Here is a 27642-nt window from a genome sequence, read left to right as displayed (position 1 = left end):
AACGCAAAAGCAAACATCCACAAAAAATCCTTAATTCCATATATATTTTTAAAAAATGTATTCATTTATCTATTATCGGTGTTCAGTAAAGTCTCGGTGAAATATAAGATATTACAGTTTTTAATATATCGTTGGTAGGATAGTCTTAATCGCAGATTGTTTAGTTTGTTTTCCAATGATAGCACATTGGCCAATAATTCCGAGGGTAGTGGTGGTTTACCTACTCATCTGTGAATTTATACAAGGCACACCACCCTCCTCACCCTTTTTCTACTCTTTTCTTCACACTGACAAGGATTTGGGCTTTTTCTTGACAAAGCAGTATATCCTTTGCATCGGACATATTAAAGAAAAATCTTTGTCCAGTTCGAGGTGAGTTATTGCTATTTTGATGTCCAGAAGCTCTTTTCGGTCATAAGAGACGGTAGAAGCAACAGTATGTACAAAATGAGTTACAAACAATGCGAAAAAACAAAATAACACAGTTGTTTAGGAGTCCGTAAAATGGCAGTCCTCCCCTCCAGCGCCATTATTATTGTTATTTTATTTTGCTTACAGTAGTGAGTGCATACATTTCCATTCTTTTTTTATAGACATTAGCGCCTACCTTTTTATTTTCTTGTCCCATGTATGTCAGTGTTGGAGTTTTCAATATGCATTACAGACCTATGTGAGATACGTGTCAAATACATCTTCCTTCCATCCTTTGATGGATGCTTTCTGAATCGAATTGAATAGACACCTGTTAGAAGCCTAGGTCTACTGTTATAACGCCTGGTGATGAACGCATCAAATTCTCGCTGAAACATTGAAATAAGGCCTAATGATTGCACTCACAACACCCTAATGCAAATTAAATGAACAAACTCATTGTATGTGGGTATGGTACCATGACGTAATATACTGTAACACTAAAATATAAACACATTAAAACAGTATTCAATGATTAACTTACAGATACATTAAGATAGGAACACGGTGTACTACAGGTATATCATAGTACTGTAATATTGACATGGTATCATAGTACTGTAATATTGACATGGAGTATTCAAATTAAAAACAATATATGAACAGTAGCCTATAGTATACATGTACATATAATGTAATATTTTACAACCTTGTATAGCAGCATAAACAATTCACATATACACACAGACACAGAATGCAACTTCACTACATTTACAAATACACACACAAAAAACAATTAAAGCTATACTTGTTTGAGGGACCACTCACATTCACAGGTGAAATAGTCAGATCAATGTGTGATAGAGATAGAGGCTAATACTCTCACAATAACACTGAACATACAGTAGCCAACAGCTCCATTTTGATAACAGTTTGCAGTGACAGATTCTGTGAAAATTCATTTCCAGAGTAGATAGTTACTGGATGTCTGCCAGAGGCTGAGGGAGGTGAGGGAATATAACTCACTCTGATAGAATTCACAGAACCCACTCGCACACACACGCACATACAAACACACACACACACAATCAGTCATACTGATTGTGTGTGTATCAAACAGAATACATCACTGCAGGAAGAGAGAAGGGGAGAATAGATGACAAGGAGAGTTAAAATTGATAGAAAAGAGAGGGAGAGGGTCAGTGGAAACTGGAAAGCCTTGTAGCTGCATACCCTTTCACCTTTACAATACATACACAGAAATAAAACATATTTACACATACATTTATTTACCTTCAACGGCTTCATGTTGATCTTTCCGTGTTCCTAAAAAGGCCAACGTCCCCATCCTCTCACAGGTCTATAAGACCCATATCACATTCAGCCTGTCAGATTTACACTCAGAAAACTATTTACACTGAGACACGTATAGGCATAGTACAGTAAAATGCCCTCAGATGTACAGATCTGGGTTGTTCCACGAAAAGAGAGCCTTTCGCTTCCCTTTGAAATTAAAGTAGAAATGGTGCACCAATTAAATGAAGTGCCCTTTAATACAGACCACATGGAGAATTCAATATGTCAATATATTCACTATATCAGATTTTTATAGGAATAAAGACTTGATAAAGTCTGCCTTTTTACATGTTTTTTCATGAACCCTCTGTGACTTCTAGGATGATTTTAACCCCCTTAACCACATTTCTCCATGTTTTCACCATCATTGTAAAGCCCTAGTTATTTGTGTTGCTTTGTAAAGTAATTTATTTCATGTAATTTGTGATTCATTTACCATTTCATTTTGAGGTCTAACCTGTTATGTGAATTGAACTCTAATTTGAATATGGTGAAACTATTCCTACATAAATATATTAAACAAAAGAAACATTGAACATCTAATAGTCAAATCACAGTGTAAAAGCAGGTGAGCTGGTTCTACTCTTTTTGGCCATTTTCTGGTGTTTTGTGGTGGAAAACTGAGCCGGTCAAGCATAACATGTCAACCCTGTTACCCATAGATAGACAGGCTAGAAATGTTTTAACAATTTAAAACATTTTGTGAAGCTGGCATTCAATTGACGCTTCCATCCCGCTTTCACAAGGGTTTTATGGCTGATTTTAGATGAAATCATCATTTTTTATTTAACCTCTTGAGATGGGGAAATGTTTTATTTTTTAAGTTGAACATGTGCTCTTTGTGGCAGAATTTTAAAATTTGGTCAAATTAAATGTTTTACACTTCTCAAAAGGCCAAATTGGTGGAACGACCCAACTGTATTTTAGTTCCCTTGACAGTGCCCTACAGAAGCACACTACAGAAGTAGAGAGCTGCTGCCTTTTGGTTTTCAGTACATTCAAGTAACGTCCGGAATCAAGTGTATTCCCACTTTTACCATCTTATCTACAGCGTCTTTCTGACTCCAAACCTTACCAGCTTCAGGACATGGTCGTTGGCCGACAACATATCCACACCTCTGTTGTCCTTAGTAGCATGTTTGTAACAATGCATATTTATATTATCTAAAGATCAATCCAGCAGTCTTATCAACACAATTATGTTCCACTCCACAGCCCATGATGAGTCTTTTAGCAGTCCAACATCAAGTCTGGAGTTGCGTCTGCTATTTACAATACAGCTGGATTTTCCCCCCTTTCAAATGCACAAGGACTCAGCTGTTCCTTACTGGACTTACACGTATCTATATCAAGGTGGTTCTGGTTGGTCAGATCAGGGTAAGGGTCAGGATAGTGTCTGAAGATCTTATGGATCCACTGGTTGTAGGATGTCTCAAGGTTGGGTCTCTAGTTGATGATGGGATAAAAGTTTGTCTCTAGTTGATCTGAGGTTCAGGGTAGTGTCTGAACACCTTGTGGATCCACTGTGTGTAGAACGGGATGTTGATGAAGATGCCAGGGCGGTTGGCACGGGCACAGCCTCTGCCATGGACACTGACTCCCACTATGACCCTGCTCTCTCCTTCCTGGCACACCAAGGGGCCGCCATAGTCCCTCTGACGGAGAGAGACATAAAACATACGTTAGTAAGGACATACAGTACTCTCCTGGTGAGGGCAAACTCTGCTCAAGTGTTTCAGTGCAGAACATTTCATTAGCAGTTCACCAGCCTCCTTACCTCACAGACCCCCTCATCCCTCCTCCCCCCAGCGCAGATCTTGGTGTCTGTGATGTGGAGGTTCCCTCTGTGTTGTTCTCTACATCTCTCATTACTGACCATGGGCAGATGGACCACCTTCAGAACACCCTCATGACCCGTCCCTGAGCGAGAGAAGTGGGGAGATTTTGATCAGTAGAGCTAATGAATAACCAGTTCCTTATCTAGATGATAAAATCCTGATGGGTATGATGGTATGTGTGTGTACCTTTGGTTTCGCCCCATCCATACATGCTACACATCGTACCCTCAGCAATAGAGCACCCAGCCACCGGCAGCTGAATGGTGTGAACACTGTCGGCAGGGAGGGCAGGCCTTACAGAGACAAAGACATAATCACATCAACAAAAAGTTATTTCAGGAGTAGAACTATGTAAATCGACCAGCTGTGTTTGTATATTTCTGTTTATGCACTCACTTGGCCAGCCGTATGAGGGCCAGGTTGGAGCCCTCAGGACCACAGACCACATGGGAGATGGAGACTTCCTGTCTGAAGGAGCCATTAGGAGCCGAGCCACGGATGTCTGACACACCCAACCAAACACGGTACTCACTCAGGTCTGGAACACTGGTTGGAGACAGGTAGATGTAAGTATAAGAAAGAAATAGGTACAGAGGAAGAAAGGAATAGAGCTAAAAATGAATATTGAGAGGGAGAGAGAGAGCTAGAGGTCCAGTTACCATGAGGAGAAACACTGTCTGTCAGTGAGAACCCACTCCTCCCGTATAAGAGAACCTCCACACCAGTGATTGGACCTGGTGAAGAAACACAACACACATGATATCACACACTGGGGATGGACCTTTGCCAACTCCAACACTGGGACAGATGGTCTATACATCTGCCACAAGAGCAGTTTACACCTATATAATACAGAGATGCAAAGCCAATTGTGTGTCTATGTGTGGTTACCCTTTCTGTATGCTGACCATCCAGCTTCCGTCTGTAATGGCAATTGGAGCTCCTCCTACTATCCTGGTCCTCTTATGGATGAAACACAACACCTTGGACACCTCCACTGACAAGTTTAGAAAGAGGAAACTATGTTGAAAAAACTTGGTTTACCCGAAGAGGCACAAGATGAAAACCAGAAGGCGTGAGTTGAAGGACTGACCTCTCTGTGGAATGGTGTTCTCTGATGATTCACCTGTATGACAGAGGATGAAACACAAGATGGAGGTCTCAGGTCTCAGGTCTCAGTGACAACATAGTGATGATGCCACTACAGCAGGTGTGTGTGTGTGTGTGTGAGACTCACATAGTTTGATGCTGCAGTAGTCCCATGGTACAGCAGTGCTGTTAGTGTAACACCAGGGGCCGTATGTATCTCTGTCTGGGTTCCTACAGAAACTCCCCTCCTGTCTGACAGTCAGCACCGCTGCATCTCTGTCACCACTAAACACACGCAAAGAAGAAGCGTAGAGTTTATATAACAGTGTAAGAGATACAGTCAGCCTAGCATATTAAGCCTACCACAGGTGTGTATGGTTTCTCGCTCTCTTTTTCTCTCTCTCTCTCTCCCTCACATACACCCTCACACCTCCACTGACAGAGAAATTATCGTAATGTTTGGAACGTGACCAACAGAATTCTTTCCCAGACATTCCTGGATGATAAGAAGAGGGGAATTCAGAGGAGGACCCATCACTGACGCACAGCTAGTGTGTGTGTGTGTGAGTGTGAGTTTGAGTGTGAGAGAGGGATGATCCCTCTGAGTCTCTTTAACATAAACAATAAACCGCTGATCCCTGACTAGGGTTGAATACCGGGAAACGGGTTACCGAGATTTCCTGCCCAAACCCACTTCCTTTTCACGGGATAAATACCTGCGAGAAAACCGGTATATTATAATAAATTATTTCTATGAACAGCATGATGTGAAATGGAACTGTTCAATTGTATGCAATGTCTAAATCTGTCTTCTCTATGGCCTTCTATCTGCATGCACAATCCCTGAGAGGCACAGCAGTCTAAGGCACAGGGATGGTGGATCTACCTCGGATTCCAAAAGTTGGAATTTCGAATCCAGCGATAGAAAGCCTATCCCAAACCTTAACCCTTGCGTTAACCATTCAGAGTTAATGCCTAACCTTAAGATTTCAGAGTTAATTAATAAATTTAAACCAAACCTTAAAAATGTTGAGTTAAAGCCTAAACTTAACCTTAAACACTTTGAAATTTGACATTTGTAACAACCTCGAAATTTGACATTTGAGAAACATGGATGAACGTCTAATTCTGAAGTGTGACTTTGAGAGCTAGTGTAACAGTACTCTTCTTGCGTTGTGTACAATCAATCATCGACACAAACTCCAACTTGTAGCACCAGTCATGGAGATTTATTCTGATAGAAACAACACAAAATTGCACATCATGCAAGGCACGGCTCACCATCCAACTCTGCACTCACAAAATATATACGAACCCCCCCACCAGACACAGGAAGTTGCTAGCTAGTATTAGCTGGAATTCTCTACAACAAAATGCACAACAAACATGCACCAAAAAACACTAAATCTTATGTGTGGTGTTCTAATAACATTTGCAAACAATTTGATATAAATTGTACATTTAAATCATCACTTGGGAGTATAAAAATCACTTTTGACATAGTGCTTTGCAACCAACAACTTACTGCTGGTTTGGTGCTTGTTCACTGGGACGATTCTAATGAAACATCCTCCCTCATAAGCAAGCCACGCAAACCAGCCAATAAGATACCATGTTGAGTAGGTGAAGGCAAGACAAAACTAAAACCAAAAACCCATTGGCTTAACAATAAAGTGGCAAGGGGAATCACCAATATAACCCTGTTACACTAGTTGGCAGCATAGATCATGCTACTGTAGTAAGGACCGAATGCGCATCTAATTTACACATCTCCATCTGGCTTTCGGGGGTCACCTTAACTTTTTAATTGTAGAGATTTTTTGTTGTTGTTGGTAAAACAGCCTATCACTTGAAAATCATTGCTTTGGATCAATGAATAAGCATGCACACTATTGCAATCTTTCTCGCAATCTATTCCTTTAAAATTGCCTCCAAAACAGATAATACTGTTCAAGATTCATATATATATATATATATATATATATATATATATATATATATATATATTTTTTTTTTTTATTTTTTATGTAACAGTCAAAAGTTTGGACACACCTACTCATTCCAGGGTTTTTCTTTATTTTTGCTATTTTCTACATTGTTGAATAATGTATGTAAACTTCCAACTTCAACTGTATATAGATCCGCACACACTACACGACCAAAAGTATGTAGACACCTGCTTTTCAAACATCTCATTCCAAAAGCATGGGCATTAATATTGAGTTGGTCCCCATATAACAGCTATAACAGCATCCACTCTTCAGAGAAGGATTTCCAATAGATGTTGGACCATTGTTGCGGGGACTTGCTTCAATTCAGCCAGAAGAGCGTTAGGGAGGTCGGGCACTGATGTTTGGTGATTAAGCTGGCTTGCAGTTGGTGTTCCAATTCATCCCAAATGTGTTTGATGGGTTGGAGGTCAGGGCTTTTTGCAGGCCAGTCAAGTTCTTCCACACCGATCTCGACAAACCATTTCTGTATGGACCTCTTTTTGCACGGGCATTGTCATGCTGGAATAGGAAAGGGCCTTCCCCAAACTGTTTCCACAAAGTTGGAAGCACTGAATCGTCTAGAATGCCATTGTATGCTATAACGCTAAGATTTCCCTTCACTGGAACTAAGGGGTTTTGGCCGAACCATAAAAAACAGCCACAGACCAAACGTTACAGTTGGCACTATGCATTGGGGCGGGTAGCGTTCTCCTGGCATCAGCCAAACCAAAATTAGTCCGTAGGGCTGCCAGATGGTGAAGCGTGATTCATCACTCCAGAGAAGGCATTTTCACTGCTCCAGAGTCCAAAGGCAACGAGCTTTACACCACTCTAGCCGACTCTTGGCATTGCGCATGGTGATCATAAGTTTGTGTGCGGCTGCTCAGCAATGGAACCCCATTCGATGAAGCTCCAGACGAACAGTTATTGTGCTGACATTACTTCCAGAAGCAGTTTGGAACTCGGTAGTGAGTGAGACTATTTTTATGCGCTACACGCTTCCGTACTCAGCGGTTCCGTTCTGTGAGCTTGTGTGGCCTACCATTTTGCGGAAGAGCCGTTGTTGCTCCTAGATGTTTCCTCTTCACAATAACAGCACTTACAGTTGACCAGGGCAGCTCTAGCAGGGCAGAAATATCACAAACCGACTTGTTGAACACATATCCTGCACCAGCATCGCATGTTCTCTCCGAGCTTCATTGAAAGAGGTTAGTAATTCCAGTCCTATAATACAATACAATACAGTACAGTAATACCACACTCAAAAATACTGGCCTACTGGAGCTTAACACATTTATAAACCAAAGAGAGCATAGCTACATTTATGGCCTTTTATGTTTTTCTGTCATGCTTAATGTGCGGTAGCATAAACAGTATATTATACAGTGCATTCGGAAAGTATTCAGACCCCTTGACCTTTTCCACATTTTGTTATGTTACAGCCTTATTCTAAAATGCATTAAATCAAATCCAATCCTCATCAATCTACAGACAATACCCCATAATGACAAAACAAAAACAGGTTTTTAGAAATGTTTGCAAATGTAAAAAAAAAAAAAAAAACAGAATACCTTATTTACATAAGTATTCAGACCCTTTGCTATGAGACTCAACATTGAGCTCAGGTGCATCCTGTTTCCATTGATCATCCTTGAGATGTTTTTACAACTGATTGGTATTCACCTGTGGTAAATTCAATTAATTGTTGTTTGTTTTGGAAAGGCACACACACGTGTCTATATAAGATCCCACGGTAGACAGTGCATGTCAGAGCAAAAACCAAGCCATGAGGTCGAAGAAATTGTCACTCTGACAGAGCTCTAGAGTTCCTCTTTGGAGATGGGAGAACCTTCCAGAAGGACAACAATCTCTGCAGCACTCCACCAATAAGGCGTTTATGGTAGAATGGCCAGACGGAATACACTCCTCAGTAAAATGCACATGACAGCCCGCTTGGAGTTTGCCAAGTTGGTACCTTAAGGACTTTCAGACCATGAAAAAAAAAGATTATCTGATATGATGAAACCAAAATTTAACTCTTTGGCCTGAACGCCAAGCGTAATGTCTGGAGGAAACCTGTCACCATCCCTGCGGTGAAGCTTGGTGGTAGCAGCATCACGCTGTGGGGATGTTTTTCAGCTGCAGGGAATAGGAAACTAGTCCGGATCGAGGGAAAGATGAACGGAGCAAAGTACAGAGAGATCCTTGATGAAAACCTGCTTCAGAGCGCTCAGGACCGCAGACTGGGGAGAGAGTTCACCTTCCAACAAGGACATCGACCCTAAGCACATAGCCAAGACAACGCAGGAGTGGATTCGGGACAAGTCTCTAAATGTACTTGAGTGGCCCAGCCAGAGCCTGGACTTTAACCTGAACGAACATCTCTGGAAAGACCTGAAAATAGCTGTGTAGCAACGCTCCCCGTCCAACCTAACAGAGCTTGAGAGGATCTCGAGACTGTAATTGCTGCCATAGGTGCTTCAACAAAGTACTGAGTAAACTTTTTTATTTTTAATACATTTGCAAAAATGTCTTAAAACCTGTTTTTGCTTTGTCATTATGGGCTATTGTGTGTAGATTGATGAGGAGAAAAAACGATTTTATCCATTTTAGAATAACGCTGTAACGTAACAAATTGTGGAAAAGGTCAACGTGCCTGAATACTTTCCGAATGCACCGTAAATGCTGTCTTGGATAACTGCACAATCTTTTACACTCTTTTGGGAATGGACTGTTAAAATGTCTTTAATGTATGGCTCATCAAGCTCAGGTAGCATCATGCTTGAATTTTCATGCCGATTCGTGCTCTAATCAAATTGAGACATATTTATATGCTTTATATGTTTTAGAATGACACTTCCGGTTTTGACTGGAAATACCAGGTCACCCGGGGGAAAAGTGATTAATTCTCGGGATTAAACATTTGTAAATCACCGGGAAAATATTAAACTCTATCCCTGACCTCTGACGTCTAACCCCTGGGTGGGAGCCAAGCAGAGGAGCTGTTTGGATTTGAAGTGTTCCCGAAAAATGAGGAGGCTCAGGTTCAGAGGTGAGGCTTGAAGCATGTCCCAGATGCTTTCACAAACACACACACACACACACACACACACACACACACACACACACACACACACACACACACACACACACACACACACACACACACACACACACAGCATATGTTTTCCCTAACCCCTATCCCTAATTCTAACTGTAACCCTAAATCTAAACCTAACACCTACTGTAAGCTTAAAATAACCTTTGTCTTTATGGGGACGTGGGGAATGTCCCAACGAGGGGATCAACTACAGGTTAAAGACGCACTCTCAAACGTTTGTGTGATTTCAGACAGTAGTGCTCACATTTTTTGTTTACTACGTCATCAAATTGTGTATTACGTCATCCATTTTGTTTGATATGTCAGGTCATGCAAAAACTAAGTGTTTTTGGGACACTTCATCCATTTACATGTGAAATGCATGGGTTTTTTCCATATAGGTAGGGCACTCCCTACCATCAAAGATGTGTAGTGTGTGGTTTTGCTACCTGTTGCTGTGGTCACTCCAGAGGGAACAGGGAAGACCTGACCTAGTCCTGGAAACCTCGCCTCTGTAGTTCTCTCCACTACCCGTGTAGCAGTCTGAAACACATACATGAGACCAAGCTAATGAAATATGAAAACATATTTATGTTAATGTAATAGAATATTACAAACCAGCCCCAGGGGAATATATTAGGAAAACTATACTGATCTCTGTTGTCTTGACTGGTAGTCCACAACATGACTGTTCTGGACCTGTTAGTTGTTTAGCACCACCTAGTGGCAGTTTATGTGCAGCAGTGTAAAATGTACCTGTTTGTGTCATGTGACAGGAAGCAGTTTCAGATGTGAAGCAATGTGCAAGTGTGACAGAGTAGTTACAATCCTTCAACATCATTCTTTATAAGCTTCATATGACGCAATGTCTGTAAGTACATGTGTTTATTAACACAAGATAAATGTTTATCACAAAAAATGTTCATGTTTCTGTAAAATATGAATATTTGAGTTAGCTGTTAGCTACTTTGCATTAGCTTCACTGCTATTTCTCCCTAGGGACACCTAGCTGAGCAATATCAAGCATACAGTTGTATTCTAGTAACTTTATTTTATATGTGGCTCTAGATTGAGTACTCTTATTCCTTATTTCATACATTTAGTACAGTTATTGTGGATGACATTCTGTGCTCTATATTACTGTAACTGAAAACATGTACTTTTGTGTTTGCAGTTTCACACTGTGAAAGGGCTACTGTACATTTAGCCAGTCCAGTATAGTGAAAAGACAGGCACGGCTACACGTAAGAGAGGAACCTCCATGTTTAGCAGTAAGGATTAAAGATTTAATGGGCTGTCATCTCGGCGCAGAAGAAGCCATCACGACATCGCCAGCTTTAGTCTTCCCCTACATGCCACGCTTACCTCACATCATGGAGGAAAGTAGTAAGGACAATTCTACGCAGAAAGATGAAAACATTAAAGAGAAACATGGAACATTCAATTCACAGTCTATAAGTTTGCGCTCTTACAAATCGTCAGTCAGTTCGAGGTCGTCAGCCAGTTCAAGGGCTAGTATAGTTATTGCCAAAGCGAAAAAAAAGTGAAGTTGGCTTTGTCTTTGGAAAGGCCAAGCTGGCTCCCCAGTCAGAACTCACTATCCCTAGACTGGAACTATGTGCAGCCATGGTGGCAGTCCAGATCGCAGAGTTGATAGTTGAGGAGATGGATCTGAAGTTTGACAGCATCACATACTATTCGGACAGCAAAGTGGTGCTTGTGTACATCCACAACCAAACAAGGCGGTACTACGGCTACGTGAGCAACAGAGTTCAGCGAATCCCCGTCCCCAGACCAATGGAGGTACGTGCCCGCAGATCTCAACCCAGCTGACCATGAGTTTAGATCCGTAACAGTAGCCCTCAGCAACACAACATGGTTGTCTGGACCAGCTTTTCTTCAGAATCCTGCCCTGCACTCCTCCAAATCTCTAGAGTTGTTTGGCCTTATCAACTCTGCTTCCGACTCTGAGATACGGCCACAGGTGACTTCTAATATCACTCAAGTCTCCAAGAACCTGCTGAGCTCCAAACGTTTTGAGCGTTTCTCCAAATGGAACAGTCTCATAAGGACAGTAGCACGCTTAATCCACATAGCTTGGATCTTCTCTCAGTCTGCACAAGAGAGCAGCTGCCATGGATGAAACATCTGTCTGAAGAATCCCACTGAAGAAGAGCTGGAAAGAGCCAAAGTGTCCAAGACGAATGTTATGCAGAGGAATTTAGGTGCATAACAGCAGAACACAGTTTTCCCACTGACAGCAGTCTACGAAGTCTGCATCTTATCGTTGACAGTGACAGGCTGCTCAGAGTTGGAAGCCAAATCAAGCAATCTAAATTAGGAACAAACAATGTCAACACCATCATCAATCCAGGTCGTTGCCACCTGGCAATCTTACTTGTGTGTCACCGCCATGAAACATCAAGGGAGACATTTCACAGAGGATGCCATCCAAGCAGATGGACTCTGGTTGGTTGGAGCTAAGAGATGTATATCAGGAGTGCACTCTTCAAGTGTGTCGTGTTCAAGAAGCTCCACGGGAAGACGGAACACCAGCAGATGACAGAACTGCCAGCTGAGCGGCTACAGGTTGCACCACCTTTCACCTACGTCGGTGTGGACGTTTTTGGACCATGGGAGGTGGTCTCACGCCTCACCAGAGGAGGTCATGCCAATAGCAAATGGTGGGTGGCGATGTTCATGTGCTTATGCAAAAGAGCTGTACACAAAGGCACTTTGTGCCTTACACACAAAGTCCTGACAGCATTGATGGCTGAGGTCACTGCTGTGACGAATGCCAGGCTTTCATCCAAGCATCTTCAGACCCGGAATCACCCCTCATCCTCATCCCAGCTATGCTCTTGACACAGAAGACTGGTGTCCCCTCTCCTCCACCAGGCATGTTCTGGGAAGCAGAACATTCGTTTTTGGGAAGTGGACATTCATTTTTCCAATGACCTGAACCTTGACAGTAGTGACACTCCTGCCCAAAGTTAGCTTTACCATGGGAGTCGGGCTCAACCCTTGTCTTCGTGCGGATTTGCGGTGGGAATTTACGCACTGTAGCCCGCTGGCAAGGAAAAACTCCCCAGCATGCTGGCAAATTCCACCAAGCCACGGATGTGCCCCCGAGACAACTGCTCAGTCCACAGACACCACACAAAAATAACAAACATTAACCATGCCCAACATATTCCAAAAAAATGAAACATGTCACTAAGCCTATCAGGGGAAAAAGGCTATAGCTCCGGGTAGCAAGTTCCACTACCCTACCCAAATCTCCCACCGAGGTACACAGCCGATTATTCACCTCAGACTGACGTCCCAACAGAAAGTAGAACAAGAGTTTCCAGGAAAGGCAGGGCCTGGAAACTAACCATTATACTCTCTCCAACGCAGCACACAAACCAAACAACAAAGGCAACCAATACTGGGCCTATCAAACTCAAACACAATATGCAAACCAAACACGTACCTCCACGGTCTCCCAAACCAATAGTTCAAATATCCCGGATGAGCCCCCACATGTCACGAACCGGCTCAAAGCCCGTAACAAAAGGGAGACAACGTGGAGATAAGGAGTAACAAAATATATATTTATTAACTAAAGCAACTAAGGAAAATATACAATGGTGTGTGTAATCAGTAGTGTAAGTGAGTGTTTTGCATGCATGAATGTGATAATGCAGGGTTTTGAAAGGTGCTAAGGCAAACAACCAAAAACCACCAAGACACACAACAAAAACTATCAAAGTGTCTGCATGGAAAGAGTCTCCTCCATGAATGGGGAAGTGGTGTATTTATCCTGGGAGACACCGGGCCCAGGTGTTTCCCATGTAGCTGACGACCCTCCCAACTCCACCCACCAGCATCCTAATAAGGAAACAACAAAGAGAGAATACGGCAGACAGAGTGGGAGGGTCGTCACACTACAAGCAAGAGTGGAAGCAGGTACAAAGTCTTGCTGACACCTTTTGGAACCGGTGGTGGCAGGACAAGAGCACAGATCTTAAAGAAGGGGAAGTTGTCTTAATGAAGGACAGTCAGCCTAAAATAAATAAATGGCCTATGGCCATCGTTGTGAACACCCTTAACAGCTGGGATGGGATGGTGAGGAAAGTCAATGTGAGAATTGTCAAGGAGGGAACTCTGAAGGTCTTCTCTCGGCCTACCTCTGAAGTGGTTATCCTTCTTTCTTCAGAAGACCACAGTGGTCAGAGTTAGGTTAATGGGGATCGTTAAAGACCCCAGGCGTGGAGTGTTCTGGACCTGTTAGTTGTTTAGCACCCCCTTGTGGCAGTTTAACGAGGCGGTCTTCTGGTCAGACTCTGGAGACGGGCACACCGTGCACCACTCCCTAGCATTCTTCTTGCCAATGTCCAGTCTCTTGACAACAAGGTTGATGAAATCCGAGCAAGGGTAGCATTCCAGAGGGACATCAGAGACTGTAACGTTCTTTGCTTCACGGAAACGTGGCTCACTGGAGAGACGCTATCCGAGGCGGTGCAGCCAACGGGTTTCTCCACGCATCGCGCAGACAGAAACAAACATCTTTCTGGTAAGAAGAGGGGCGGGGGCGTATGCCTTATGGCTAACGTGACCTGGTGTGATGAAAGAAACATACAGGAACTCAAATCCTTCTGTTCACCTGATTTAGAATTCCTCACAATCAAATGTAGACCGCATTATCTACCAAGAGAATTCTCTTCGATTATAATCACAGCCGTATATATCCCCCCCCAAGCAGACACATCGATGGCTCTGAATGAACTTTATTTGACTCTTTGCAAACTGGAAACCATTTATCCGGAGGCTGCATTCATTGTAGCTGGGGATTTTAACAAGGCTAATCTGAAAACAAGACTCCCTAAATTTTATCAGCATATCGATTGCGCAACCAGGGGTGGAAAGACCTTGGATCATTGTTACTCTAACTTCCGCGACGCATAAGGCCCTGCCCCGCCCCCCTTTCGGAAAAGCTGACCACGACTCCATTTTGTTGATCCCTGCCTACAGACAGAAACTAAAACAAGAGGCTCCCACGCTGAGGTCTGTCCAACGCTGGTCCGACCAAGCTGACTCCACACTCCAAGACTGCTTCCATCACGTGGACTGGGACATGTTTCGTATTGCGTCAGACAACAACATTGACGAATACGCTGATTCGGTGTGCGAGTTCATTAGAACGTGCGTTGAAGATGTCGTTCCCAGTTGAAGTACTTTGAATCAGCTTCAATGCTATTTCTCCCTAGGGACACCTAGCTGAACAATATCAAGCATACAGTTGCATTCTAGTAACTTTATTTTATACTTGGCTCTTGAGTGAGTACTCTTATTCCTTATTTCATACATTTAGTACAGTTATTGTGGAAGACATTCTGTGCTCTATATTACTGTAACTGAAAACATGTACTTTTGTGTTTGTTGCAGTTTCACACTGTGATTCAATAAACTTCCAAAACGGCACCCTGCTTCTCACAGAGTTATTTGAATGAGTGTTTAGCTAACTGGATAGCTGAATAAGGGCTACTGTACTTTTAACAAGTCGAGTATAATGACCATAAAACAACTGTCACAAAACTGTCCCAGGCCCGAGGTTCCCATCTGAGTGTGAGAAAAGCACAACCCTACATAATATGAATCCCACAGAGTCCCTCACAGCTCCTCCCTTTTGATACTATCCAATGGGACATACAGTAGCTTCTTTCTCCTCTCTATCCAATGGTTTATAGCTTCTATCCAATGGGACAGAGCCTCACATCACTGTCCAATTTGTCAGAGCTAGTTTGTTTATGTGTAGTGGGCTATCATTACCAGAGTCCTACAGATGTGGGATCTTCATTTTACCAATATTGTTACAGCAAAATAATTCACAGTGGTGGAAAAAAGTAGCCAATTGTCATACTTGAGTAAAAGTATCAAGATAACTTAATAGAAAATTACTCAAGTAAAAGTTACCCAGTAAAATACTACTTCAGTAAAAGTCTAAAAGTTTTTGGTCTTAAATATACAGTACCAGTCAAAATTTTGGAAACATCTACTCATTCCAGGGTTTTTCTTTATTTTTACTATTTTCTACATTATAGAATAATAGTGAAGACATCAAAACTATGAAATAACACATATGGAATCATGTAGTAACCAAACAAGTGTTAAACAAATCAAAATAGATTCTTCAAATTAGCCACCCTTTGCCTTGACAGCTTTGCACACTCTACAGCACTCATTGAACTATGATTGTCTGAGACCTGAAGACTTGTATCATCTCCTGGAGCTATGTTACAATAGGCTCTCACCTTGAGGTTCAGCGTTCTGTTTGCCACAGCGGGGGATGTTAGTGCAGAACGCTGTGCGAACGTTAGGGTCTGAAGTGAAGCACCATGGGAGGTCACGTCCATCTGGGTTCCTGCAGTTGTTCTCCCTCAGGTCTCTGAAACACACACACACACAAAGATAGATTCACACAAAGACAAACATATTGTGTGTAGGGCTGTCGATACAAGTGCGGTTCACTCACTTGCAGCGGTAGTTCTGGGGAACGTATGAGTGGTTGTGGGGGTACTGTGAGTCCCAGCGTTGACAGATCACCCCACTGGGTGTTACTGCTACTGACCCTCTGTAGCCCTCACCTTGACCCCAGAAACACATAGTAGTCACTTCCAACTCTACCACACTGTCTGTGGCTGAGAAAGGGAGAGAGAGAAAGAGACGGAGACAGATTAAACATAGCCATATCACCTATACCCTCTGTTATACTGAAATAGTTTCTCCTTGAGGCCAACGTGCCACTCGGACACTGTAACAAGGACAAGGCTGACTTGGACTTAACTGCTCTATACAATACATTGTACTCAATTAGCTGATGAATTAAGTTGCAATAAGAAGGACATAATTCTGACTAAATTTTCCCAGAAATATACGGTAGCATATTAGCTGTCCAGAATCTAAACTGACAGTTTTCTGTGGATCTGTCTGAAAATAGACTGCTACTAGTAAGGATAATAAAGACAGGTACAGGGAGTAGAACAGGCCAAAACAATATAGCTCTTTGTTTCTATGTCTTTCTTTCTGCCTTGCCTTCTACCTAGTTTAAGGGTTAGACCATAAAACTAGACTGGGTTGACTTCCAAGGCCTGTATCAGATACTACAATGAGACAAAGAAAGAGTCCAACTGAAAAGACGCCATCTTGTAAAGACCGAGTTTCAGAGCTCCTGATTACTCAAACAGAGCAGTGAAGAGCCAGTCAGAGAAAAACAAAACACACTTGCAGCGTTTAAGTGCTGTTCTCTGTCAACCTTCTATAGATAGACTCTCTTCACTTCAGCCCTCAACAAGCAGAAATATGATGACTATAGAGATGTATTTCTCTCTCTTCCTCTCTTGTATAAACAGGTACACACCCCCCCTCATCTTGTATGTAACTGGAGCATAATATGTGTGACTTCTGTGTGTCTGATATGAGGTTTATATAGCAGAGTACCTGAGCTTTCTAAAGTGTGTGTGCACATACGTTTGTGTTTGTGTACGCATGTACTGTATGTGTGTGTCTTTGTGTGCGTGTGTGAGTGTGTGCATGCATGTGTGTGTGCTTGTGCATGTGTGTGTGTTTGTGTGTGTGTGTGAAAATTACTATAATTACAGGACAGTTGCAAGGGCCTGTTTAGAACAATAAACAGTGAATGAAGCAGGACACCAGAGTAAAATGAGAGGGTGTGTATTCCTTCAAACAGCATTCCTCATCCTTAGCCAATCAGAGAGAGAGGAGGGGGCAGAATGACAGGTAAAGGAAGCTGTACATTTGGATTAGTTACTCACACCACACACACATGCATGCACACACAGACACTCACAGCAGGCTGTGATGTTGCAGTACTCCCAGAGTGTGTGTGGGTTCGTGGTGAAACACCACGGTCGTTGACGTCCATCTGGGTTCCTACAGTAGTTATCAACCAGGCCTTTATCAGGATACCTGCAACACAACATACAGAGGGAAGAGTAGGATTTCAACAAGTCATTGGGACAGATAGAGATACACATGAGCAATGAGGTTAACTGGTTAACTGACTTGTTCACGGGCAGAAAGACAGATTTTTACCTTGTCAGCTCCGGGATTCGATCCAGCAACCTTTCAGTTACTGGCCCAATGCTCTAACTACTAGGCTACCTGCCGCCCCGCTGCTGCCCCGTGGGTGATTGAAAGATGAACTGAGGTCCACACTCCAGTCCAGTTGGTGGCGGTAATGCACCTTAAAGTTGGTTGCCAATCACCATAAAAAGTCCACAGAAGAAGAAGAAAAAGACTGAAGGAGGAAAGATTACTAGAAACTAACTAGGTTTCCCTTTCATTTGTGGATTAATTGTCTGAGTAGAGAACACACAATTTTGTATGACTCAAAATGGGTCCAAATTCTACAAAGACCCAGAAAAAAAGGACCTTGTGCATGTCAGGTAAAATGTGACTCATTTCAGGAAACTAAGCATATGTCTCTGGTCACTACTTCACAGCAGAGCCATTAGAACGTAAACTTTTTTTTAAATCATTTGTTTTTGGCAGAAATTACTTCTGGAACAGGCAAACTTTCCTGTGCCTTAATATCTGTAAATATGAGTACAATTGTTAAATTAAAAGCCTAGTTGGTTTAGCCACAGAAAAAGACAGCAATGATTGGCTGAGATAATGAGTGGGCTGGACATGACGTCGCTCTGGCTATCTTCTCCGATTTCAGTGCACTCTCATCTGATTGTGCCAGAGTGCAGAATAACTGACAAATTTATGAACGCTTAACACCCTTTGAATATGGCCGGTGTCAGTAAACGTTGGGGGAAAAGTGTTAATTGTTGCAAGGAGCGCAGCTGCAGTCACCAACGCTCTGGATAACATAACAAAATAGCCTAACCAGCTCTGCTATGGTGAGTATAATCGTCAATGAGCTCTCATTTGTGTCTGGGAAAAGCCAACGTTAGCTAGCTAGCTTGGGTGCTTGACTGCTGTTGTTAGGACAGAACACTTGGATCAACCCTTAAAGAGATGGGTGGGGCTAAAGCTTAAGAGGGTGTAAAAATGCTGAATGGGTGTAGACAACTATGAGGTCTCCAGTGCATACCAAAACATTCATAGACCATTTTCTCAAAACTGAGGTTACATGGATCTGACCATTTAAAAAAAAAAAGCCTAAAATTACATACCCAAATCTAACGGCCTGTTGCTCAGGACCTGAAGGACATAATATAATATTGCAGTTTAGGCCCAATGTAGATGCTGGTCACTAGATGGCAGCAGTGTGTGTGCAAAGTTTCAGATTGATCCAGTGGAGCATTGCAATACTGCACAGTATTTTGTATCAAGTCTACCCAAATGTGCCGAATTGGTCAATTTATACATTTTCAAGTTAATAACTACAGAGAACATACAAAAATTATATGGTAATACAACATGTAAGTTTACACTCTCCCAGGAATGTCTTACATTATGGATCATTTAGCTTACACTAACTTTCACAAATCTAGATAAGAACCCAGTTCCTACATTTGAATATAAAAATGTATTTTATCAAACAAAACTATGCTACATTTTATCGCTGGGAGCCTTAGGATGACAAATCAGAGCAAGATTACTGAATGTAAGTACATTATATACCTTCAGAGGTGAATGTATCAAACCAGTTGCCGTGATAAAATGTATTTGTTGTTGTGCGCTCTCCTCAAAAAATAGCATGGTATTTTTTCACTGTAATAGCTACTGTAAATTGGACACTGCAGTTAGATTAACAATAATTTAAGCGTTCTGCCCATATAAGACATGTCTATGTCCTGGAAAGTTTGCTGTTACTTACAAAATCATGCTAATCACATTAGTGCACTTTAGCTCAACAGTCCTGGTATAGGGACACAAATCCCGTAGAGGTTATCAACTTTCAAAGCAGAATTACTTTCACATTGGTCCTCAAATGCAGTGTATGATATACCAGTTTGTAGCTCTGTGTCTCTGATTTTATCAAATATTTTTTAAAAACTATTCATATTTTTGCTACATATGACCGAATCAAGGCTGTCGGTCACAAATAACAACCCAATGTTTATATCCCAGGGCAAATTAGCTAGAATCAGCAAGCTAGCTAGCTAAATGTGCATGATGGTTTTATGTGTTTCGACCTGTCCCCAAATTAATATAGTTGGTTCAGAGTTCGTTTGATATTTCAACCTGTGTGTCCTGATCGTGTCTAGTGTGAATTAACAAAATCAATACGTGCGTGTTTGCGCACGCAGACGTACGTGCGTGCCTGTCTAGTCAGCATGTAAGAGCTTTCGAAACCTGGTGCAACATTTGCCCATTATTCTTTTAAAAAATCTTCAAGCTCTATCAAATTTGTTGTTGATTATTGCTAGACAACTCTTTTCAGGTCTTGCCATAGAAAAAATTAATTCAAAGGCTGTTGATTGAGGCCTGTGGAATGTTGTCCTCTTCAACGGCTGTGCGAAGTTACTGGATATTGGCGAGAACTGGAACACGTTCTCATACACGTCGATTCAGAGCATCCCTAACATGCTCAATGGGTGACATGTCTGGTGAGTATGCAGGCCATGGAAGAACTGGTACATTTTAAGCTTCCAGGAATTGTTTCAAGATACTTGCGACATGGGGCCGTGCATTATCATGCTAAAACATGAGGTGATGTCGGCGGATGAATGACACAATAATGGGTCTCAGGATTTCATCATGGTATCTCTGTGCATTTAAATTGCTATAGATGAAAATGCAATTGTGTTCGTTGTCCGTAGCTTATGCCTGCCTGCCCATACCATAACCACACCGCCACCATGGGGCACTGTGGTCACAATGTGGACATCAGCAAACTGTTCGCCCACACGACTCCATACACGTGGTCTGCGGTTGTGAGGCCGGTTGGACGTACTACCAAATTCTCTAAAATGCAGTAATCATGCCAATTGCATGCTCCCTCAAAACTTGAGACATCTGTGGCATTGTGTTTTGTGTGACAAAACTGTACATTTTAGCATGGCCTTTTATCCTCCCCAGCACAAGGTATACCTGTGTAATGATTATGCTCTTGATATGCCACACATATCAGGTAGATGGCAAAGGATCAATGCTCACTAAAATGGATGTAAACCAATTTGTGCACAACGTTTGTGAGAAATAAGCTTTTTGTGCGTATTGAACATTGAAATACAATTAGTTGGGTTACTTGAATGGTTCTAGGCAACTGGTTTCCAGCCAAAAATGTTGTTAGCAGAAGTGATTACTTTTTATAGTGCAGGTGTTCTCCATCTCATTCCTCCTGGTGATAGATTTAATATTCACCACTGCATCCCGTATCAAAAGGTTGGCTGGCCCTCATTAAAGTCCCTTAGATAAATGCATTACTCCATTTGTGTTTACAAAGCCCTACTACACAAGCTTCCAACTTCCCTAACTTCATTGCTAATGTATAAAAGAATGAGATAACCAACCCTGTGAACGGGTTTGGTAAATATTCAGATTCCTTGAGTTTCCATGGAATTTGGGAAATCAGCTTTTAGTTTTCATGCGCCACATTTTTGGAATCACTTATACAATTAATTACATTTGGATTTCCTGGTGCCACTAGGGCATTTTAAAACCCTGATGATAAATTAGTTCACTGAGGTGTGCATTTGTTTTGAAACATTGATGTAATAACTTGTTTATGATGGCTGTGATGTTGGTGATGTTCTGGTGTAGTGTGCTTGTTCTTTTACTTTATGGTCCCAGGGCACCATTGGAAATGAGACCATGGTCTCAATTGGGCTCCCCTGATAAAAACATATCTATATATAATAATATATATTTTTTTTAATGTAATACTAACAGAGATTCAGAGGTGCTGAGGGCATCTTCATCACAGAGGTGAAGGGTGTGTGTGTGTGTGTGTGTGTGTGAATGTGTGTGTGTGTGTCCTGCCCCAGCAGCAGGTGGTGTGGATTAGTGTTAGACTTGTTAACACGTCTTTAATCATCCCTTTGTTTCTGTAATGAAGAGGCCCCAGAGCCTCATACTGAGAGAACGTGAGTGTGTGTGTTTCTGTGTGTGTGTGTGCGTGCATATGTGTGTGTTACCTCTTGGGGTGGAAGAGGTGTTTGTGTGGTTCCTCCAGGTCCCAGCGCTGACACTCCCATCCTGTCTCTGTGTGATCCATGGGACCTCTGTAGCTCTCCCCGTTACAGCTCACACACTCCACTGGACACACACAAGGGTGATATTTTAATCTTCTCACATGCCATTGACATTATTTTTGCATATACTGTTATATACATAATCAACATGAGGTGCTGTACCACAAATGTTTCCGGATAATTGTCCTGTCTATCTATTTAGAATGTAATGTAAAATGAGTCAACAATCTGTGTGTGTGTGTGTGTGTGTGTGTGTGTGTGTGTGTGTGTGTGTGTGTGTGTGTGTGTGTGTGTGTGTGTGTGTGTGTGTGTGTGTGTGTGTCCGTCTGTCCGTCTGTCCGTCCGCCCGTCTGTTTGTGGGTTTGGTTATCTCATGTTCCAGTGTTCGTCATTACTGGAAACCTATTTTGAAATCAACTTAACCAGTTTTTCCTTTGACCAGAACACACACTCTCTCTGGACAGACCCACTACATTTCCTCAGACTGAAAACAACCCAGTAGATTCCTCACTCACACACACACATCCCTGATGGTCTTGTATATTCTCATACACACCTAATCACATCACTGTCAGCTGTTTATTAACTATACATACATAAAAAAATATCCACAGAGGATAATTTATCCTGTGACAGTTTGCGTCCTTCAGTTGTAGATACCACAGCAGGCTATGGTCCAGTGCCACAGGGAGAAGGGAGAGCTCATATCTGACAGTACACTTAAATGGTATTCTGAAAAAGGAAATGGACATGCGTGTATGTGTCCTACCTTGTGAGCATTGAGGTACTCCACAGTCCTGGTGTCTGACATTGGGGTCTGTAGTGAAACACCATGGTCCTGAGGTAGCATTGTCAGGGTTACGACAGTAGTTCTCTCTCAGGTCCTTCTTCCTGTTCCTCCTTGGTAGGAAACTGGAGCGAGAGAAGGACTTCAGTTAGTGTTAATCAATACCTCCCAGCATCAGGACAATATTCCCTTTCTATCTGGTGCAGAAAGTTGAGAAGCAGAAGGGAAATCTCCATTGCGTAGTGTAGACCAGGCCTGCTCCATGTGTTGTGAAACATGTGGTAGTTAAACAACACTGAGTCATACACATCTACGTACTGACTGAGGTCCTCACTAGATTGTGGTTTTGTTTGCTGAGTCACATGATCATTTGGTTTATATGGGTCACAGCTGAAACAGTTTGGAAGGCACAGAGTTAGGCAACATAATGCAACATATGGTAACGGAGTGATGGAGGTGTGTGTGCTTGTCCCAGTGTGAGCTCACTGGAGAGGAGAGAGGAGGAAGGAGAAGAGGAGAAAATATGAGAATGGGGAGGTAAGAGGGGAACACGAGAAGACATGGGAGGAAGAGTAAGGATGAGGAAGGCGGGGTTGTTATGGTTGGTTGTCCTCTGGTTGTGCTGCTCTAATGAACTTCTGGCACGAGATGTCTCTGTTATCTCTCTCTCGCTGTCCTCTCCTCCCTGTCCCTCTCTATCTCACTCACTTTCTCTCTCTGTTCCCGTAACAAGGCTGCATGTCATCATCCTCTGCTACTATCTCTGTATCAGGGCTGCTGTTTGTCACAGGTTGTATACTTTATCACTAAATTAATTAGGTTTTACTACAGTGTAAACTCTCTCTCTCTCACACACATATATAAACAGTGTGACTACAACAGGAAATGATCCCTGACTGTGTAGTGTTAGAGTGAGGTCAGAGAGGACTAGTACTGATGAATAACCGGTCCCTTAGGACTAATCACCAACTTATATATACATACACACACACACACACACACACACACACACACACACATGCACACACAAACACAGGCTCTAGCTTACTTGTGTTCGTGAGGGATAGGAGAGGCCCATGCCTGGCACTTTATTCCACTGGCTGTTACTGACCTCCTCCCTCTGTAGTTCACTCCTGTCCCTACTATGCACTCCTGCACATAGGCTACAGAGAGAGAGAGAGAAAGAGTCAACAAAGGAATGGAAAAACAGACTGTGAGTGTTTGAAAGAACAGAATCTGAAAAATATGTTTTTCTGTTTTACTCATCTGACAGATCATGTTAAGACAGGTCTCACATCTACCATAATGCTCCATTTCACTGTTCCAATATGTGAGAATACTAACCCGGCAACCAAACTCTGATGATACAAGGAGAAAGAGATGCAGCCCTGCTTTAGACACATAGTGTAAGCACTGCAGTGCCTTTCTACTGACGAGAGAGAGAGAGAGAGAGAGAGAGAGAGAGAGAGAATATAGTACAATACATTTCTTCTGGTAGAGTTGGTAGTTGAAGTCGTGTTGGCTATGGACTCCTGGTGAGTTCCTGTCGAATGAAAGCCACTGGCATTTCCTGTTTTTCTGATCGTACAGAAATGCTCTAGAGAGAGAAACAGAGAGAGAAACAGAGAGAGAAACAGAAAGAGAAAGAGAGAGATATTGATCGATTTACGTAATATAATAATTTAACAGGCATGTTTATCCAAAGCAACTTACAATTAACATGCAGATAGTGGTCTCAGTCTCACTGAAGAAACGTCACATTTCGAAGGCTAAGTTTAAGCATTCATTCTGAATGGTTAAATTAAGGGTTAAGGTCTGGGATAAGGAAAAACATTGACATAATGGTTAAGTTTAGGCATTCATTTGGAATGGTAAGGGTTAAGTTTTGGGATAGGTTTTAAACAAACAAATAAAAAAATGAGTGCCTAGCACTGAGATTGAACATGCGAACCTCAGAGCCGGAACTCATGGCTTGCGTCTATCCACCATCCCCGTCCAGAACACCCTAGCAAACCCCAAGCTACTTGATGATAATAGTGCTCACCATTGGCCCTAGTGGCCAGTTTTGAAGTCATCTCTCAATGTCCTGCTTACCTGGACGGACGTCGGATTTCGAAGTGGATCTTGAGCAATCTGGCTGAGACTATACAGTATGTGTCCTGAATTGAAATAGGATTGACCCTTAGCCTGCTACTGCTGAGAGGACTCAGAGAGGACTCAGTCTGCCAGGGGAAACCTAGTCCTGCACACCAGACTCAAGCTTGCTGCTGCTGAACGACACTAAGAGAAACCAGACTTCTCATTAGAGAATGGGAGGGTATTAGACTATAGTAAGAGTTAGAGCTGCCATATTTACAATGGAGAGTTTGGACTGCTGCCAAGGAAAGCGAGGGGATGATGTCATACTGGCATGGACAATACATATATTTACCTACAGGTGAAAAACAATCCCCAGAGTAGCCAAAACATCATACGGAGATGAGAAAGTTATAGAAACACAGCAGGTGAAGCTACAGGCACAGAACCCCAGGAGTTTTTTCACAGATGCACCACACGTACCTGCAGGTGAAGAGTAGTCGCTTGTTGCGGCTGCAGCCCCGGGCACACTTCACTACGCTCAACTTCCTGCTTATAGTCTGGAGGGCAGAGTCTGGTAGCTGGACCAATCGCACACTATCGCTTCTCTGGTAGTCCTGCAATGCATTCCTCCTGCACTCTAGTGTACACACACACACACACACACACACACACACACACACACACACACACACAGCATGAAATAAAGGTGTTGAATGCAGTGTCCATCCCCTGGCCAGTGAGGCTGTGTTGATGTTCCCATCAGGACAGAGACAAAACCAGCAGCATCATGATGTGTCAATTAGCCTGGTTCCACTGCCACATTACTTAATGGGATGCATTCTCTCTCTCTCTCTCTCTCTCTCTCTCACACACACACACACACACACACACACCGTTTCTCTCAATCCCCCTTCCTCTCTCCAGCAGGGATTGATAGACTCATTATGTTGTTTCTCATCTCCACACCATGCTGTGTTGACTCATACGTGAATACATAAACAGCCCAGTAGCAGACAGTCAGGCTATGTGTATGTTTCTTAAAACTCCGGTATTTTCTTCCTCAATAAAAGTAATAGAGAAAAAAGTCTAAGTTAATATGAACCATATTATGGATAAATACCTAGTCTACACAAGTATTATCAATAGCCTGTAACAAACATGATATACTTTCCTTCTAAATAGTGAAAGCACGGGGATCAGAGTCCATGTCAGACTCTTCTAGAAGCTTTAGAATGAGTGATTATCATGAGAGAAAACCGCAAATTTACATCGTCTATAGTTCCACCAGCACATCTATAGCTGAATGGAGATATGAGAGCTGGAGATGGTGCACGTGCTTCTACCTGAGAGGCTGCATCTCGTGCTACAGATCGTTAGACGCAGTTTAATATATATAAAAATAGGCGGGCCGCCAAGCACACAGGGTTCGCTGGGCTTTTCAAAAATAAAATAATGTTATGCAAGTTTGCTGTAGAATCATCACTGAAAGTCTATAGAGATGAGGTTCACAGTTTCTCCATTCCCCACAGAGAGCATCGCAAAATGTTTTTGTTGTTTATTTTTACAGTTTAATTTTGTAGGATGACAGTTTTTTTTATCTAATCGAAGCTCTTCTGCCCTGACATGTTACATTAGCAAGATCGAAGAGATGGTAGTCAGTTAGAATGGAAAACTTGCTCAGCTGACTGCAAGGTAAGAGATTTTACACAGGTTATTGTGCTGTGCTACAAAAAAAATAAAAATCAATAAACTCCACCATTCGACATTAGGCTCAGAGCCTACCTTCGTAAAATAAGATTTTATTAAATCACAAATGCAATGTACGCTGAGATAAGTTTGGTGGGACCAGGCTGGAGAAAAGTTAAACAACTATGCTGAATCTCAATAACAAGCTGCAAGGCTGAATTCCTATTACGACTGTCTCCTCAACTTACCAGAATAGTGGACAATTAAGAGCATAAAAATAATGTTGTAAATCCACATGGTTGTTTCAAAGGCTGTTCACGATATCCAAACTATTACCTATATGATATCCCAATAATAGTAAAGGTATTGCCGTCTGTTGATAAAGTCCAGACGACGGTACGAAGAGACTGGGGATTTTCACTCAGCTACAGCAGAGATGCCTCTGAGTAGAAACACACCGTGTGGACCTCTCTCTCTCTCTCTCTCTCTCTCTCTCTCTCTCTCAGCGCCAGCCATATTACACACTGTCAGTTCTCCTCCCACTTTATTCCTCTACCCCACTCACTCACTGTTGAACAATATGTTGGGTAGGTATATCAGTGGAATATCAGTGGAAAAGTCCCAGTGATGACAGCATGATACACATGAGCAAAAGTATCAGAGTTTATCTCAGCTTCTATAAACAGTTCTGTCTTGATGGGTGACACACATCATCCTCAACCAGGATGAACTACCTCCTCTCCTCCATATCTCCTGGGACTTGTGGGATCACCTCGCCTCCTTTATAATCGATCTCACACACAGACACACACACACACACACACACACACACACACACACTATGCATATTCATTTTTATCTCTCTCTTTTTGTAGATGACTAATAGGAGGTTTTTTGTTACTCAGAAAGAAACCGCAGAGTCACTCTCCATGATAATGAACAATCCCTGCCAATGAATCAGGGACTTTCACTCTCATAACCACACACATACGTGCACACACACACACACACACACACACACACACACACACACACACACACACACACACACACACACACACACACACACACACACACACACACACACACACACACACACACACACACACACACACACACACACACACACACCCTCATACCCTCGTAACTA

The 27642-nt window shown here is 42.3% G+C and overlaps 1 protein-coding gene across 1 annotated transcript; it reads right to left on the bottom strand.

Moving 5' to 3' along the window:
- Nucleotides 1-73: 73 nt before the first annotated feature.
- On the bottom strand, nucleotides 74-26972 carry LOC110521571 (hepatocyte growth factor). Its single transcript, XM_021599209.2, has 18 exons — nucleotides 26741-26972; nucleotides 25287-25443; nucleotides 24212-24324; nucleotides 23776-23890; nucleotides 22710-22852; nucleotides 21884-22004; nucleotides 17638-17756; nucleotides 16303-16468; nucleotides 16082-16215; nucleotides 10235-10328; nucleotides 4843-4979; nucleotides 4699-4731; nucleotides 4497-4602; nucleotides 4265-4339; nucleotides 4002-4151; nucleotides 3792-3898; nucleotides 3545-3687; nucleotides 74-3422 (listed from the first exon to the last, which is right to left on the bottom strand). The coding sequence occupies exons 1-18, from the start codon at nucleotides 26787-26789 to the stop codon at nucleotides 3243-3245; spliced, it is 2142 nt and encodes a 713-aa protein (XP_021454884.2). The 5' UTR covers nucleotides 26790-26972; the 3' UTR covers nucleotides 74-3242.
- Nucleotides 26973-27642: the final 670 nt, after the last annotated feature.

Source organism: Oncorhynchus mykiss, chromosome 1 (genome assembly GCF_013265735.2).
Source record: "Oncorhynchus mykiss isolate Arlee chromosome 1, USDA_OmykA_1.1, whole genome shotgun sequence".
In the NCBI taxonomy this organism is placed as follows: Eukaryota; Metazoa; Chordata; class Actinopteri; order Salmoniformes; family Salmonidae; genus Oncorhynchus; species Oncorhynchus mykiss.
The sequence above is the reverse complement of the archived record's forward strand: the minus strand, read 5'-3'. Positions and strand labels throughout refer to the sequence as shown.